This window comes from Platichthys flesus, chromosome 12 (assembly GCF_949316205.1).
Source record: "Platichthys flesus chromosome 12, fPlaFle2.1, whole genome shotgun sequence".
NCBI classification, from domain to species: domain Eukaryota; kingdom Metazoa; phylum Chordata; class Actinopteri; order Pleuronectiformes; family Pleuronectidae; genus Platichthys; species Platichthys flesus.
This window is the reverse complement of record NC_084956.1, coordinates 22,724,173-22,742,126: the sequence shown is the minus strand read 5'-3', so window position 1 is coordinate 22,742,126 and position 17,954 is coordinate 22,724,173. Positions and strand designations below refer to the sequence as shown.

The window sequence follows — 17,954 nt, the reverse complement described above, 5'->3', positions numbered from 1 at the left end:
ATTTGGCATGCCATTCATGACACAAGGAAAAGGTTAATCCAACCATTTTGAAGAGTAAATATGAACAGCATGTCATTTTGATTCTGTTTGGTTATCTGTATTGGTTTAAAGCATTGTAGATATGGAAATTAGCTTTTTTTCGTCTTTCTATATTCATTTGAAGGTAGTTGTTTTTAGTTTGACTCTAAGCTTAGGAACTTGATTTTCATATACTTTTGCAGTGTTTTTATATTTGATCTATCATATCTAAAATATTTTGTATCCATTACTTGGGCGGCTGTGGCTGAGGGGTAAAGTGGTTGTCCTCTAACCTGAAGGTCGCCAGTTCGAATCCTAGTCTGACCAACCTGCATGCCAAAGTGTCCTTGGACAAGATGCTTATCCCCGAATGGCCCCCCCATAGAATAACTAAGTGCTGCGAATAGATGCACTGCATGAATGTGTGTGTGAATGGGTGATTGTAAACCTGTACTGTAAAGCGCTTTGAGTGGTCATCAAGACTAGAAAAGCGCTATATAATTACAAAGCCAAAGCCATTTACTTATACTTAATTAGAGTGTGCAATCATCAATTTTTGAAGGTGATTAATGTTAACCATGTAATTACAGTGTAAGTTATTTGTTCTAATACCCCTTATTTTATTATCATATATGCAACTTCAATGTAGTCTTTAATAATGGTAAAGTCAGTTATTTTATTGTAATTGTTGTCATCACTCTTAATGCTGTTATTTTTACATGGAAGGTACTGTTAAAATACATATGTTGGTTTAAAAGAGCTTTAACATTATATTGAAAACCAATACTCTTTGACACATACAGAAAGCTGTGGTTTCATTGGTTTCTCATATGACCAAATCAACATGCCAAACTTCATGAAGATCTGTGATGGTGTGGACCAATAGTGTGATGATATGACAAGGAATGACCTGAAAAGAGATTGTTTCTACAAGAGGATTTGAGTGATACATATTTTGCACACTAAGCTGAGTCCAAGCATGTGTTATATAATATAAGCTGAGGGTAGCATCTATGTTTTAGAATACAGGGTTTTCTCAACCATTATAAGACAGCACTTATGAACTGAGTTCTCTGCTGCTCTGGAGAGAAAGGAAACTGTTGGAGACAATATTTAGACAAATTAAACAACATGCTCATTCCTAGCAACATATTTTCTTTTTGTGTGGAGCCAACACCAGTGTAACTTTGGCCTTTAACTGAGTGTTGGATTATGGGTTGTGTATAGCCTTTATGTTTCGAAGCTAGCAAAGGTTTTTACACCAATCTATAGTGAGTTCTCCAGAGCTGATCAGCCTAAAACATGATAGTAAAGTTTAACAAGCTGTAGTTTCTGAAGGCTGCTGCAACATGTTCAAAATAATTTCATTATGAATGGAAATAAGTTCTTGGCATCTCCGGAAGTCTTTATTGTAGAAATGAACCAGGGAGTTATCTGTCACACAGCCATAAATTATTAATCATTAAGTATAATAAAGGTCTCACTTGTTTCATTGCACTTTTCCTCTGCTCTACACACATATACCTAAGATAAGTAATTGCTGAAGAAAAAATATAGTTTTGATTTACAATTTTATAAGCAGGGAATAATTACGCCAGTAATGTGGACTCAACATACTATAGTCAATGAAATAAGAATGTGGGCATTTCTGGTTTCAAGAGATGGGAGAGTGACAGACATAAGCTATTTGGTGTGAACTTCCCTAAAGAACATATTCATGAATTTGAAAATATGTATCTTAGGTGTATCTTGAGCAAATAAGTAATATAAAGGGACTATACGTGATATTACTGAATTACTGCACAGCCCTGGTTTGAATTTCAGCCAAAACCATATCCACTTCTCTTTCTCTCTCAGAAAAGCAGCATGGTGGACAAGAATATCTACACCGTCCAGGGAGAAATTGGCACTGTTGTTGGGGCTATCAAGAGGAACTCCAGATGGAATACTCATACTCCCCTGGTAAGTTAAATTAAACAATTCTTCATTAGTATTTGGTTTTAGAAACTTTGGTATCAGTGACTGCTTCTAAATGTTTCTTGCAGCCATATAGAAGCTTGTTTGCTTGAATCTTCGCTACTCTTCCATTACCTTCTGGTAGTGGCAGTTTTCAGCCCTGGAAAGGTTTTTACTGGAATTTAGCTCGGGACTAATTTAGGTCAGAACTCACTGGCCAGGTGAAAACAATCCATCCTTTCTTCTTCAACCATTCTTTTTAGCTGCAGAAAGTGTGATTTCGGGGGTTTTCCACATACCTAGTTTTCTGACACTTTGTTACACAGGTTCCTTTACAAATATGTCCTTGACACATTCAATGCCCCCAGCAGAGACAGCAAAGCTGCCCTGCAGCATGGCAGAACCTCCACCATGTTTCATTCTCTGCAGTGATTTGTTTTCTTATGGGCTTAATTTAGCTGCTCATAAAGAAACTTATGCACTATATTCTAAAAGACACTTTAACTCTACTTTAGTCTCATCTATCCACAGAACATTATCCCAGTAAGACTGTGGCGTAATTATAGATTTTTTGCAAGCATTAGTCTTGCCTTTTTGTGCCTTTCATTCAATAGAGGTGTCCCACTTGGACTATGCCCATGGAGCCCTTTGTTTAGTGTGTGGTGTATGGTACTGACTGAAACCACATCTCCAGATGGCTCCAGGTCAGCCTGAAGCTCTTTATATCTCTTGTGAGGTGTTTGTTCCACAAGATGCACCAAGCTTTACAGACTTCTGAGTTTCCTCTCAGTACAACATCTTTGAAGCGATAAACAGTTTTGTGACTAACAAATTCTTTCATTAAAATGTGTTGAATTCGATTTTATTGGTTGATACAAGTTTTGTGAAAACTGATAATTGTGCACAGGTGAGCCTTATATGTCTGCAATTTCAACTCAAACTCTTCAAAAGGGTGCAAATTATATATAATGTATAATTATTTATATTATTCCCTATATCACCCTAGACATTGACTGGATAATCCGATCGTATAAATTACTTAATTTGCATTTATTTCTCAAGATCTTGAAAAATGAAACTCATCAAATCATGGGTGCCAATGCTTTGGACCATGACGGTATTAAGTTCAATGACTTAAAAAACACTCTTTTCAGATATTGTTGTTGGGTTGCACTTTATCAGCTGTCTACGCAACCTTTTTGAATATAAGAACGGCCTCCAATTCTCACATATTTCTTCTCCCAATAACTGAAAGTGAACTTGACAGGCAATTTACCAAAATAAAATAATTTTCAATCGCAGCGTGACTCTCCAGGCAACAAAGAGAGTGAGGGAACACCAAACACAGCTTTAGAAAGCTTTACAAAAGATGTGTCTGTCAGAGACTGGGTAGTAGGACAGCAGAGTCTGTGGCTGTGTCCGGGTCCCATTTGGACATTTTAAAGAAGCTGGGGGTGGACCTGATGCGTTGACCAGTCGGGAAAGGGAAAATGTACAATAAACGATAGCACATAGGAGAGAGACTGAGAAAACAAGACAAAACACACATGCGCTTATAGGTTGAGCAGAGTAAAGAGGCTAGGGTGGAACAGGTAAAGTGAAAATAACTCATGTAGACGACAACTGTTCTTTACTCTTTAAGTGCAATAGATATAAAAGGCCAATAAATACAAGCCAAGAAGCTGCAGGGAAAAAGACAAACAACACAAATTGACAACCACAAGAGTGCATACAATAGTACCACCTCTTTCTCCTATTGTTATAATACTACATTCAACCTAAAATCTTAATCCTAAATTCTGCCTTATTAAATTGGAGAATAGAATAATAATTGGGAGCTTAACGTTTTGAAGATTTACTCTTGTATCCTTCCAGGGCTAATCAGTTTCTCAAAGAGCTGCAGGGTCTGTCATCCAGCTATGGCAAAAAGTAACTCAATGGAACTGAACCCAAAAGATCCCTGCGCAGCTTCATGGACAGTAAACAGGACAAAAGGATCACAGACTCAAGACAGTGTTTGCAAAGGATGGACTTGAGGGTTTGGTGAAACTTCAAGTGGTCCCTTTGACTAATGATGATGAGTACTACACATCTTGTCGTCAAATACTGTGGCCTTAAAGTAGAAAGAACTTTGTCATGGTTTTAAAAATTGACATTTACATTACATTTCATTTAGCTGACACAATAGGTGCATTCAACCCCGAGGGTATACAGACCCAGGACGACAAGAATCAAGAAAGTACAATTTCTTCAAAATAAAGCAAAATTACAAAGTGCTGTAAGTAAGTGCCATTTAAGTGCTACTAATGTGTTTGTTTCAAAAGTTGTTAGTATTTTATTTTTTTTTTTCAAGGTATAGTCGGAAGAGGTGTGTTTTTAGTTTTTGGCGGAAGATGTGTAAACTTTCAGATATCCGGATGTCGATGGGGAGCTCATTCCACCATTTAGGAGCCGAATATCGTCAGGGAACCTGTTGGAGGGACAAGTCATAGTTTATAGAACTGGTTCTCTGATTTTCTCAACTGTCCATCACAGTCGAAACCCATGGGTTAAAATGGTTCAGCTTTAGCGGGGACAGAATCAAGAGGAACACAGAAAATTACCTGAATTGACAAATGTGTTGGGTACACAGTAAAAAGCAACATCAGATTTCAGTCCATACAAGAAATAAATGCTGTAAATGTTATAATGACTCTAAATGTGATTGATTTACATGGGTAGATGGATAGATAGATCGATTTATATGAAAATATAATTAAAATGGAAAAATTGCGTCAGATTTTCAGTGAGAAATTTGGACCTGTTTCAGTAAGATACAAATTAAATATAGGTTTGCGAAAGCAACCGTGTGGTATATCATATTCAAAATGATGTTTTACACATCCTTTGTCTTCTAAACTGAAAACTACATCCCCATGCCATATGATTATGTGATAAACATGTTTAATAGATCTTTGACTACATTTTTGAAACCCTGATCATTTATTTATGGGTATGCTGTCCCTGTACAATATGAAATACAATGTGACAATTCACAAGCTAATTTGGTTATCCACTTTGCATCAACATGGTGTACTGACGAGGGAGCTACTTAGCAATAACTGATGGCTGGAAAAGAGAAAACCTGTTGGATATTGTATAGATTTATGCATGGTTACCCCAACAACCGTGTCAGGTCAATGCAAAGATTCTTTTAAGCACTGCCATTATAGTTCTTGGTTCCATCCTCAGACTTTGGGTTCAAATCAGTTTTTTCTGACACCTCAGACACAGGGACCACTTCATCTACTTTCATCAAACCTACTTATTAGTTTGTAGCCTAGGGCTGCTCGATTATGGAAAAAATCATAATCACGATTATTTTGGACAATATCAAAATCACGATTATTTAAACGATTATTAATATGTGCCCTTATTCTGAAGTCTATGCTTTATTTTGTAATCACTTCCGGTTCCGGTAAACACGGCTGCGTGTCTTATTCCTCAGTGAAACCAGGATATCGGTGCCCGGTTATTCAAACCCTTAATAATGGCAACGCTAACACCCTATGACCGCCTGACCGGCGCGGAGAAATGCCAGTCCGGTCTGACCGGTCTGAACAGCCAGGCGGGAGCGCTTGAGAATAGCGGTGCGCGGAGTGGCTGCTTCATGGTGTGCTGCTGCCCTCCCTGATTTTCCACTCGAGCTGTTTTTTCACCGCCGATCACCATACACACAACTTGCTTCCTTAACTTTACTGCTGCTTGAGAGTGAGAGCCAGTCAGCTGTGTCGCTGAATGCTTTGGGGGAAGGACTGAATTGCGCATCTTTCGAAAAAAATGCCAGATAATCGTTTCAACTCGATTATAGTAGTTTGGAGATCGTTTGACCCCATAATCGTAATCACGATTAAATTTCGATTAATCGAGCAGCCCTATTGTAGCCAACATGGAACCTCTATTAGGCTTTTAGCTCTTTATCAAGTCTGAAACAAAAAATGCTGCTTCCCATTTAAAGTTAAAGGCTCAGAATGTAGGATTTAGTAGCATTTAGAAATAAAGTTGCGTATTGAAACCAACTGAATATCCTTCCCCCATCACTGTCCAAAGTAATAGGAGTATGAGGAGCTAGAAAAAGGCCCTCTCTACAACTAGTGTTTAGTAGATCCATTTTGGGCTTCTGTAGAATCCTGGTGGACTTTTTGGAGAAGGACCTGCTCTTGATGAGGATTTATCAGGCTCATATTAAGATAGCAAATTCATTTGTTTCTGGCAATCTCACCAACAGAGCTGGAGCCAGAGTTTTCTTTGCCATAAATATTTCTTATATGTATGTAAAATATGTTGTTTTTATTTCCAAACTTCCCTGCCATGAATTGTTTCTTTAGTTTTTTCTATTTCAAAGAGAGTGAGATCTTCTTTTTTTTTCACTTTATTTACAGGCCCACTTACTTTACTTTATTTTTCTTGCACTGTAGTTACAGTGCAAATACGTTCAAAGGCAATAAAATAGAGTCTGTGACTCATTAGAGGAACTAATGTCTGTGTCGGGGCTAGAATCTCTAGTTGGGGCTTTTTCACTGTCCAAAAGTTTTGAAAAAATGTCTGTGTCTGTTAACTTACTGCTATTGATATAAATGGGCTGGAAAAAATAATACACATCTCTCTGCATAATGCAATGCATTTCAACGGTGTTACCTGTATAACAATTGAATGTAACAATATGTCTTTACCAGGTGACCAAGGGTAAGCATATACATCTAAAAAATATAGGTCCTAAAATTGAGCTCCAGAGCTCACCACATGTTCTAAAGACGTAAGAAGGAGACAATTAATTCGACTGCCAGGCTAAATGAAATACACCAACCTTCAGCTCAAGTCTCTATCTATCAAGTATCAAGATGCCACATCCACTGTGTCAAAAGCTGTAGCTAAGTCTAATCAATTGAGGGTGGACCAGTCTCTAACATCTGCATCCTTTTGAAGATCATTCGCAGTCCTGCGAAATACGTTCATGTATGTGCTCTGATAATTGTTTTGCTATTTGAAAACACCAATGTCTGACATCGCTTCCAGAACTAACTTTTTTTTTTTTTTTTGGGGGATTTGGGCTGCTAAAGAAGGTGGGCATGGGCATATGGAGGACCATACATGACTTAAGTAAAAATAAATAAATAAATAAATATAGAAATAAATAAAAAAGAAAATAAAAAAATGAATACAGAAATAAATAAATAAATATGTTAATACCAAAAGAAATGTCAAAAGAAATGTCTTAAATATATTTTAACATTTATTTTTTCCCTGATACATTTCCTTTTCATTTGCAGTGTCCTTATGCTAATGAGAAAGGCGGGCCTAACCGCAGTCTCATACAGGATTGGTCACAGGAGTGTAATGATCCAGCCCTACTACGTCTGCCTCTCAATGCTGACTGGTGTCCAGTAGCTGTTTGCAGCGTTGAGCCAGTTCACACTTAAAATTAACTAGTTCAAGTTTAGAGGGTTGGTTAAGGTTATTTTTTAAGGGATGATTTAGGTGTCAGTAGTCCTGACTGTGAGCGTCACGTCTCGTTTTTTCTACTGAGCACAAGGAGCGAGCCGAGAGGAGAAGGAGGAAACAGAAACTCCAGCTCGGTACAAACCACCTGCAGCCTCTGCTCAGATCATGAAGCCGCTGATCTCTCAGCAGATGTGAACAGAGAAGCTCTGTGTTTGTAGACGGTACAAAACAGTCCTTGACATTCCATTGCTGTCACTACATTTTACATTGTGTTAGGACAAATTTATTTTAAAAGAGATGTTGTGTGTTAAGTGGAAAGGAATTTATTATTTTTAAATCAGGTTTAAATCAGAAGAATATAAGCCTGGCATATCTGAGTTGTAAAATTAAGTTAATTAGTTTATCGCTACAATTAATTCCGCTTATTTTTAACGTTTGGTAAAAACTTGTTCCTCATTTGCAACATCCAGATCAGGCCTATTTTCACCCAGTTTGAAATCTCTTTGTGATTGAACTGTCGCCGGCAAATTGTATTTCAGTATTCTCATCGGGTTCTATATTATAAATATTATCACCCTGCTAACAGCATGATAAAACAGTTTAAGTCTTATGCTTTGAGCTGGGGCCAGGAACGGCTGACCCTCAATGTGAAACTCTTAATACAACAAGGGGCTCTGTCTGTACACAGTCAATAACCTAGGTATTTCTTTGGAGGCAAAAATATCAAAATAAGTCTAACGAATGTATTTTTGAGTGGGCCATATTTGTTATGCAGAATATACTTAATAAAGTTGACTCTATAATTGGCCCACTACTTATTTCTAGAAAGGGTTGTTTTTAACTCTATATTGCAACTATGACTTCTTGCTTCTCAACATTTTCTCTCACGTTTCTCTGCACAGGATGAAGAACAGGACCCGTTACTCAACAGCTTTGGACACCTCAAAGAAATCCTCAACAGCATTACAGGTATGTGGGAACGGGATGAAGTACGTTGGGTGGAAGGGCATGGGATCTATACCAGTTTGGTTTGTGCCGACCAAACTTTCTGACTGACAGCCTTCTTACCACCGTAAATGAAACAAACCGTTCAGTATTTTAATTTTTTATTGAAAAGCACTCAAAATTCTTATCAAGTTAAGGTCAATACTCTCATTATGTGACTATTCATCAAAGATAGCTGTATTTTGTCTTTAATTTTTCAATGTTTTATCTCATTACATGACTAATCTTCAGGTAGGTAGCACTGTGAGTTCGTTTTACCCTTTTGTCTGAATTGAAAAGTGATATGTAATCAGGTGAGCTCAGTAGATTTCCTCTGAGAAAACAAAGAAATGTCTTAGCCTTTCAAACTTGTCAATATTATCTTGCAACATTGGATCTTTTCTTAAGATTTCCATTATCCCAATTTTTTCCTTAAAAACAATGAGATGTACTTATTTGAGACACCGATAAAGTTAATTGTTGTCTGGTGGTTGAATTCAAGCTTATTTACAAAAACAAGGGAAAGGTCCGTCACGGTGAATGATGAGGAGCAATATCCACCAGGGATACACTAAAGCCTGAAACATGCTTCTGCGACTGCGTCTGCGTCTTTTCACGCCGCTGTGGAGCAAGACTCGTTTTCATTCATGCTTCCCCAACCGTTGCGCGTCTTACAAAGCAATTCCGCGCCAGAACACTAGGCGGAGTAATGCTTTTTGTCGAAGACGACCTTAGAGACGCCTTCTTTCTTCTTCGTGGATTGTTTATTTACATAGCCACTGCGGCTCCTCGTAGCCTTTTTCTGGCGGACAAATCCGCCAGTCAGTGACAGGTTTTACAAGTGATCATACTTTCAGATCTCTTCTGCCAATCGCTCTTCTATTTGGTCCATATTCGTTCTTCTAAATCTTCTGTGATTTCTGCCGGTATTATGGGGCATGAAACCGGAAATGCAGCTCCAGAAGGGATGTAGAGCAGACCAATCACAGCCTTGCGGGCTGAGTGAGCTTGCGGAGCTTTGCCGTAAATTTTAGAAAAGGGGGTCGACACCCGTCAGCACGTAAGGAGGGATACATAAGCACGTAAGGGACCCGGAAGGGCTCTTGCGCTTACGGGCCCGTGAAAACGCAGAAGCATGTTTCAGGCTTAAGAAGTATTACTTTTAACATCCGTTGTTCTCTGGTAGTTCCATTCAATGGAAAATAAGTCCTGTAAGAGAAACCCCAGGATTTAGAATATATATATATATATATATATATATATATATATATATATATATAGTTTATATAAAATGATGACACCTTCTTTACTTCTTGTATTTGGAGACATGTCAGTTTTGTGCAGAGGAAATGTACCTTTCCTTTTATTTTCTGCAGTGTCTAGTTACAGCCCAGGTAAATAAAGTACAAGTAGAAAATGTGTTCTCCCTCTGTCAATAAAGTTTTCTCAAACTTCCTGTTTCATTCCCTATGAAATTCCCAAACACAACTACGACTCTAGGATTAATGTGACAAATGTGACAAATGTGTTAAGCCAGCGGAGTTGTCCAGCTGACAGTGGCTGGTTAGAGCACTATCAGCATGTGTTAATGGTCACATGCAGTTATAACGCCCTGTCACAACGGCGCAAGCGGGCTAGCCACCATGCTAACTGCGGTGGTAACAGCGCAAAAAACATCTGTCACGACTTTAATTTCACAGCAATCATGACACTGTTTCTCAAATACCGTCAGGTTAAAAGCAAACACTTGGTAGTAGTTAGCATCGGGAGTCCATGCTGACTGTGTGTGGAAGCTGGAGGCGAAGCTAGCTAGCTCTGTGTAGCTTCAAGCCGTGGAATTAGCATCGCAGTTTGGAAACAAGTCCGGGGAATGGCTGCGCTAAGAAACGATAACATAAGCATTTTGACCCGCTTGGTGTCACTTTATTTCAGCAAAAACTGTCCTTTCTACGCGTCATCAACAGCTTTTGTCTGTAGTTGCCATCGTTCACTGTGTGTGAGGGAACCCAGGAGGAGGCTTCTTCTGAGTATATAGAACTCATGAGGTAGGTTCCTCTAAGCTTGTCTTCCGCTGCGCCACCTACTGTTCTGGCGGTGAATTGTTTTCAGCAATGACAGCCTTTGGAGAACCGTAAGTTCGTCCGATCCGTCTGCCCCCCGCGTGTAACGGACTCGGAGTATCTTACATCAGGCTTAAAGCAGAGGAGGAGAGGCGTTGAACAAGGCGGTGAACGAGGTAGTAAATGTAAAACAGTGGCTACTAAAACTTTGAATACAGGGTTTCCATGACGGTCCTCTAATACAAACTTATTAGAGCTGCTGATTCAGGATCAGAGCAAAAGGAGTTCTTGGTTTGTACAGTGTCAGTGTCTCCTGTCTCGGTGTGATCAAGAAGGAAAGCATAACTTGTGTGACCTTGGCCTTTGGGAAAATTAACACATGGTGTTTTTGTGTTGTAGGTTGTAAGGCACATCAGCTGGTTTCACGTTAAACAGCATAGCAAATATGTTCACTTCCTTTTGTTTACTTTTCATATCCTGAGATCTCTTGCCAAATGCCTGAGGGAATTTGAAAACTCAAAACTATATTCGGATCACAACAGGCTCTCGATGAGTAGGAGAGTTCAGTGAGTGCAGTTCCAGCTGCTCTAAAGTGACAACAAGACTTCTTCACAAATTCCTCCTTCGAATGAGGTTTCAGCCTCTTAGCTATTTGTTCAATTATTGTTAAAGCTGTCTGCATAACACATCTCATTGAAAATGCATTATTGTAGAGATCTGTCGATTTACACTTTTTTTTTTATCAATTTCTTGTTTCTTTTGTAAGTTACTACTAAAACTGATTTGCTTTTCAGAAAAATGAAGCTAGCCCATTTATAACCAGATTGGTGGACTAAGTCAGAGATATGTTTTAAAACAGAAGTACTTTTTGTTAGCTTGTGGTTAATAAAAAACCTTTGATCAGTGCATCACTACGATAAACACAATTTCCTTTATTCCAGTGAATATCCTGAAAACATCTTTGTCCTTCATGTCTTTTATTTCCTATGACACTGAACTTCAATTATCGAGATACTGATAGAAGAAAATCTACTCCTGACATGGACATTTTTCTGGCCTTGCTAAAATACCACTAAAATGTGTATTTGTCTTTGCATGGAGGAAAACTCTTTTGGTAGAGACCTCAATTATTGGCACAAAACTAGTTAAAAGACAACAATTAATACCATATTAGTGTATTTTTGGAATCCTTTTATTTCTAGAGAGTAAAAGGGCCTGCAGTCCCTGCTTTTAATGACATTGACATACAGAAAAAAAATCTTCCATCCTGCAGAGTTTGTTGAGTGTAGAAACAACACTTGTCAGCTGGAAGTGCCCACCCATATTTCTACTCTGCCCACCCAATTGGTCAACTTTATTCTGTGCAATTTGAATCTGCCAATCATGTTTATTTCATTCGCCCCGTCCAAAATTCCTTATTTCTGAATTGCTGGTTGATCACAGGGCTTATTCAAATTTAATTTAATTTGAATGGTCCAATGTTGATTCATTAAAAGGACGGATCGATCACACTCAGGTCCCAGGGGGGAAATAAATGTTGTTTTTGGTGCTGCCGCCAGATGCTGTCAAAAAAAACAAACACTAAACAGAGAACAACCAAGCCAAAGTCTTCAGTTGTTCATCTATAAAGCAAACCAGTCGGTTTTACACCTGTATTATAAAAATTCATCTTCACTGTTCACCTGCCTCTGTTTCATCGTGCAGTTGTAAAAAAGATTGGTGATGCTAGTTTATGCGTTGCAGGTGTAAAATAAAAAATAAAAAATATTATTATTATACCACTGGTTGGTTGAATTATCCTATTGTAACGAATTCTTTAAATACTTGGAAAAACTCCACTGTGTGAAAAGGGGCTCATTCCTAATTTCTAATACCCCCCCAGCTAGTTTTCCTCTGGAATATAGTGTAGTGAAAGAGAAACATAAAATAAAATTACTCAAACCATTAAAAGTAACTTAAAGTAAATGTATTTACTTATTGGTTAAGAATTGTAATAATAATCCTGACTCATCATCTTCGGTGGACATGGCGTTATCTGATTGAGCTTGAGCCTACAAACACAAAAAAATCCCACAATATCTGCCTTTCCCAAAGAATGGCTCACATGTGTTTTGCTCTCCTGAGAGGCCCAAGCTGGCTCTGAAGACAATCCTGTATGTTGTCATGCCTTTGCAATGACAGTCCAGGCAGCTCCCACAGTCCTACTCTAGATCTGTGTAAGTTGTAAGCAATGGGAAAGATGCAACACATGGAGCTGTGCAGTCTGAGCCCCCACCTCTGCTGTCTTACTCGAGGGAATTACTCTGCCACTAAGACGGACAGGCGCTGCTGGCTGAGGAGGAATCCACCCTTTTCCTCTCCCAGTAACCCTTTCCCTTCTGGCCTCAAATCACAAAAAGCTTGTGTTCCTCCGTGACCATCTTTTGAATTGAATCCATTACAGCCATTGTATTTGACCAGAATTCAAATATAAAATTTTCTTTTTTGAGCATTTGCATGAAGTAATGAGGCCATGTCAAGGACGTTTGAAGGCCTGGTTGCATCCTTAAGCCCTAATCCCCTCTACAGCGAGCGTCTCACATGTTACCTCTATGCCCTGATGAGAGACCAAATGGAGCTCAAATAACCACAGTAGAGCTGAATTCTGTGCTTGACGGACTGATCAATTTGTTTTGTTTTTCAGCAGCATAACAATCTAATAGATCTATAGCTGTGTCTCAGAAACAGCATTCTTTTGGAAGGAAATATTGTGGGTGGGCTGTGTTGGGCTGCTGCTTTGAGGCTTTGCAGCAGCCCAGCTGTCTGCTTACTGAAAGCACAGTAATTTCATTCACTCTGGTGCCGGTCTCTGCTCCCGCTAACAACAAAAGCCCTCCAGTTAAGGAAATATGAATTAGCCCCCACAAGGTTTCTCAGCCTCTCTCTCTCTCTCTCTCTCTCTCTTTAGCTCTCTCTCTCTCTCTCTCGCTCTCTCTCTCTCTCTCGCTCTCTCTCTCTCTCTCTCTCTCTCTTTCCCTGTTTGGCCGATGGTTTCTCTGCCCAGGCGGTCTTGCTCTGTTGTAACTAAGCTGATTGACAGGACCATGTGCCATAGAGCTCGAGAGTAGTGCAGCTGGAAGTATATCATCTGCAATTTTAGTTGGGTAAATATAGCAGGCAGTCTTGTCAAGCGGAGAGATAGATTGTTCTGGGAAAGGAAGTGTTCTCTTTTCAGAAAGCAGGGAAAAAACTTTCGTTTAACTTCTGGAAAATGTATGGTCCTCACTCGACTCCCAAACAATGAGAGCACAGTTGAAGAAGGGCAACGATGCACCATGTGTCGTGATGCCTCAGCTTCATCTCACTCAGTCAGCTAGGCAAATTCGTCCCAGGAAGCAGGAGCCCGTCCTCTGATTCAAATGGGGCAGTTTGGATTGAGCCTGATATCTAATGCTCCATCCCTAACCTCATTCTACCCATGTAATTGACTGCTCTCAATACTTTACTGGCCAGCATCTGGCTTTAAATGTGCATGGGGTAGCGAAGAATTGTGGAGAGTTTCTTAAACTTGTAGGACACATGGCAAATACATTGTGCTTTTAATAAAAAAAAAAAATAGATCTGGACAGAAAGCTTTCAATGTAAGGTCACATTTTTCAGATAGCCACTGGGTGGACATTTAGAGCAAGGAGATGTACATTTGTACAATGTAAAAAAAATCAGATTGTATGGCAAATCAGACTAAATCTTTGGGAATTAAAACAGGGAGTTGCGTTTGGTATGTTCCAATGACCAAAGGGGGAGGAAGGTTGGTCCTGTTATAATGATGGGTCATTGATCAAGGATTCCCTCTTAGTTTGATTATTATTTTAATGAGGTTTTCAACCTTTTTTGAAGATTCTTTTTTTTTTTTTTTTATCATTTTGTGGTATGACATTTATTATTAACAGTGTTGTAGCTCTTTCACTGACATAAATATCCCTGTGGTTTGAGTTTAAGTATAATCCAGACACTACACTGGAATTTAACACAAGACACTAATATTGATAAATTGGCTCTAAGATTTAAATTGACGCTGCCATTGTAGGAATCAACAGAGAATCTATTTTTGTTGGTGTTTGAACGTCTGTAGCATTGTTTTGAGCTGCTTTTTGAGTCTTTGTCTCCTACTTGACATTGACAGGGGTTCTCTCCTGTGTAGGATTGTCATCAATCAGACGCAGTCCCTCGATGAAAAATTCTGTGGATTTATTTCATTGCTGGACTATACCTCAGACGGGAAGAGAAGGCGGAGAAGAGCCCTTGATTCTGACATACATTTTTTTTTCCTCTCCAGCTCACTTTTTCTTCGCATTTATGCCTTTTTTATGCAGAAGTCACTGAGCCTCAGCTTCTCAAATCTTCAATTCTCTCCTTCGACCCTCCTCTCTCAACAACCCCCTCTGCTGCAGCAAAGGGCAGATTTTTTTTTCTTTTGACAAGTCTGCTCCTAAATCCCTTCATTTTTATTCATACAAATACAGGTTTAGAGCCCCTCGCAGCCCCTCGGATACAAAGCCAGAGTGGCCCTTTGACTGACAGCTTTCTCCTTTTCATCCAAACACTAACGAAATTCACAAGCACACCTCTAATTGACCTGAATCACCAGCACAGCACCAGAGGTAGATATCAGGGGGCATGGCAGTGGATTTGCAGCACGGACATTGTAGAGGATGATTTGATTTCTCTCCAGCTGACCTTTTACAATAATTATCCTGGTTTCCCTTAAGCAAAACAGAGCTAATTTGGCATAGAATAATGGAATTATGACAAAAAGTATATATATATATTTAATTAGCTAATTTTCAGACCCCGAAATTGCACCAATGCATTCATTTTATCTGATAAAATCAAAGATAAGGTGGTGAGTGGCTCCAGTACAATGTCATCTGGGTTTTTTCTTGTTGCCTTCGTGCCTTCTCATGGCTAATCCATGTGCTACTGGCAACTTCACTAATTCACCATATTTTACAATCATGTCAGTCATCGAGACCAAATGCACATATGCTGTGTCCCTCTTAGGCTCTATTCAAGGTCAAGCACGCGTGTGCTGTGTCAGTCCCTAGTCGTTGTTAGGCAGGCGCTGGCCGGCCTCCAGGGGTTGCACCTTGAGCGCTTGGGAACTTGTTGTGACCTTTTACCCTCCTTCCTTCTCTCACCAATCCCTTCCTCTTCCCCGCCACCTGATCTTCACTCATATATCACTCCCCAATTGGAGTGGCAGTAGGCAGCTGGCAGCTGCAGAGGAAGTGGAACCATAATTCATATCGCTCAGCCACTTATGCAAATATGTTTACTCATGAAGGCATTCTGAGCAAGGAGAATCTGCCTCAGGGCAATTCTTAACACGTCTGCCACGTGTGCCCGGTGTCCCGTAGCTTTTAGTATGAGATCACGGGTCAGTTTCTCAGCCCTCCTGTCAGTGTTATTTTTATGACACGCTCAAAAGACGATAAACTAGGTGGGTGGAGTTGTCACTTACATTAATTATTGTCAAGCTTGACATTGGGTTATTTTAAATGGAAAAATAAATCCAATAATACCTTTGGGTATTTAATCACATAGGAAGAGATTTTACTTATTCATTTGTTAATATGTTATTACATATCTTCTATTAATTATATCAGAAATGTTTTTTGTCTTCCAACAAAACTCTAAAATATCCCATTTTTTTATCATAAAAGGAAAAAAGGCAGCTTTCATATGTAAGAAGCTGGAGGGTCTTTTTTATATTTTCACCTGAAAGAGAATGTAAATAATTGATTTATTTTTTAGAATTGCTGATTATTTGTCAGGTGACTACTTGGATAATTAAACTATGGTTAAAGGTAATGTCATGGTACTAAACATTTTTCCAATTATACATTTTAACAATAGAAAATACTGAAAAATATGTTTTAATCTTTACAATTTTACAGATATATTTGACCAAGTGTGAAGAAGTTGGCAGTCTGCATACTTTTATGAATCTCATGTTTTACCTACGATGTTGCCAATTCTGCTGTAACTTCAAAACATGTGAAGTTAATCACAAACACATTTTGATCTGAAGTCACAAACAAATGAGTCTATTAGTCTGCTGCTGTTGTAGGTCATGGCTGGGATATTTGGGATTTTGCTCACTTGTGATCAAAAGTACCTCGAAATGGGCCTTATTAGCAAAAATGTTACCTCAGATTTCATTAATATATGTCAAATAAGTATTTCTTTCTAGTAGTCCCTCAGTGATTGTTAAAGAAACCAGACATTTGGTATTCACAACAAATATGTACATTATTCTTTATCATTGTACTCACACAATGTATAATCATATCTTAAAATCATGTTCTGTTGCTTTTGAAGAGTTATTGTCATAATTCATATTACTTTTACCGTAACTCTAGTCATGTTAGATTCATGTGCAGTAGGTTATGCTTCATCCAAGTGTCTGAGGGGTTGTCCTATCCTATCCATTTACCCATTTATTTATTTGACAGGGACCATACGTTGTTTCATATTAATTCTTATACATAATTGTCCCTCTTACATGACATATTCTTCCACTAATGATTAACATGACTAGTGATTTTATGATTTATTATTTGAGCTTGTCAGAAATGTATTAAAAAATAGAAAAGATTGCTGTCTCAAGTTCACGGAGCCCTAGGTGACAAATTGTTTGCTTGACTGACTAGCGCCATGGATTATACAGGTGTTATACAGTGTCAAGCCTTTGGCCTACCAGTTCAAAAACTCCCCATCAAGTGTACTACGATTAATCGTTGTGGCTCACCGTCCCAGACAGGGTGCCACCTAGTGCTGGTTAGTAGCTGTAAATCTGGCCAGTTAACGGCGCCCTAACAGGGAACTGACAGGGAGGCTTAGGCCCAGTGTGAAGAGGGGATGCAACTGTTGTCCTGTCTCAGAGCCTCTCAACAATGTGATGAGTGGATGGAGAGTCCCAGCAGAGAGCTATTAATCATGCCGCCAGGGGTGTCTGTTGGGTGGGTGGGTGTTGGTGGTGTGGGGGGTCAGACATAGAGGGAGCTAAGGTTTGACGATGCCGCAGAGAATCTGGATGTGCTGACAGGAACAGTGGGAAAGATGTGAGCAAAACAAACTAGCCCCCCATAAGTCCCAAAAGAGAGGAGGAGGAGTGGTGTCTGGACTAGTTGAACAAAAATTGTGCTTTGCATTCACACAAAAGGCTCTGGTGAGCACGGGCGGATTTTGAACTGATTTAGCTCAATAAACTTATTCCGAAGAGAAAAGAAAGGTCCAAAGTAAAATAATGGAAAAAGTCTTTGGGTTAAGACTATTATGTCAGCCTCTTATCAATTTTCATTGAAGTGACATTTGTTCGGCATCTCAGTTCACGTAGTTCCAGGCTCCCTCTTTGTTCACACTTTCTATTTTCAGTGGACGATTTCACTCGCATTAATAAGTATGGGGAGAAGT

The 17,954-nt window shown here is 39.1% G+C and overlaps 1 protein-coding gene across 6 annotated transcripts in view; it reads left to right on the top strand.

Moving 5' to 3' along the window:
• The window catches only part of gbf1 (golgi brefeldin A resistant guanine nucleotide exchange factor 1), an 80,670-nt gene that overhangs the window by 1,858 nt on the left and 60,858 nt on the right, over positions 1-17,954 (top strand). For all 6 annotated transcript variants that reach the window (XM_062400544.1, XM_062400545.1, XM_062400542.1 and 3 more), the window contains exons 2-3: positions 1,876-1,980; positions 8,358-8,424. In XM_062400544.1, coding sequence (XP_062256528.1) covers positions 1,885-1,980; positions 8,358-8,424 — 163 coding nt within the window. In that variant the 5' untranslated portion in view covers positions 1,876-1,884. The remainder of the gene's footprint in view (positions 1-1,875; positions 1,981-8,357; positions 8,425-17,954) is intronic.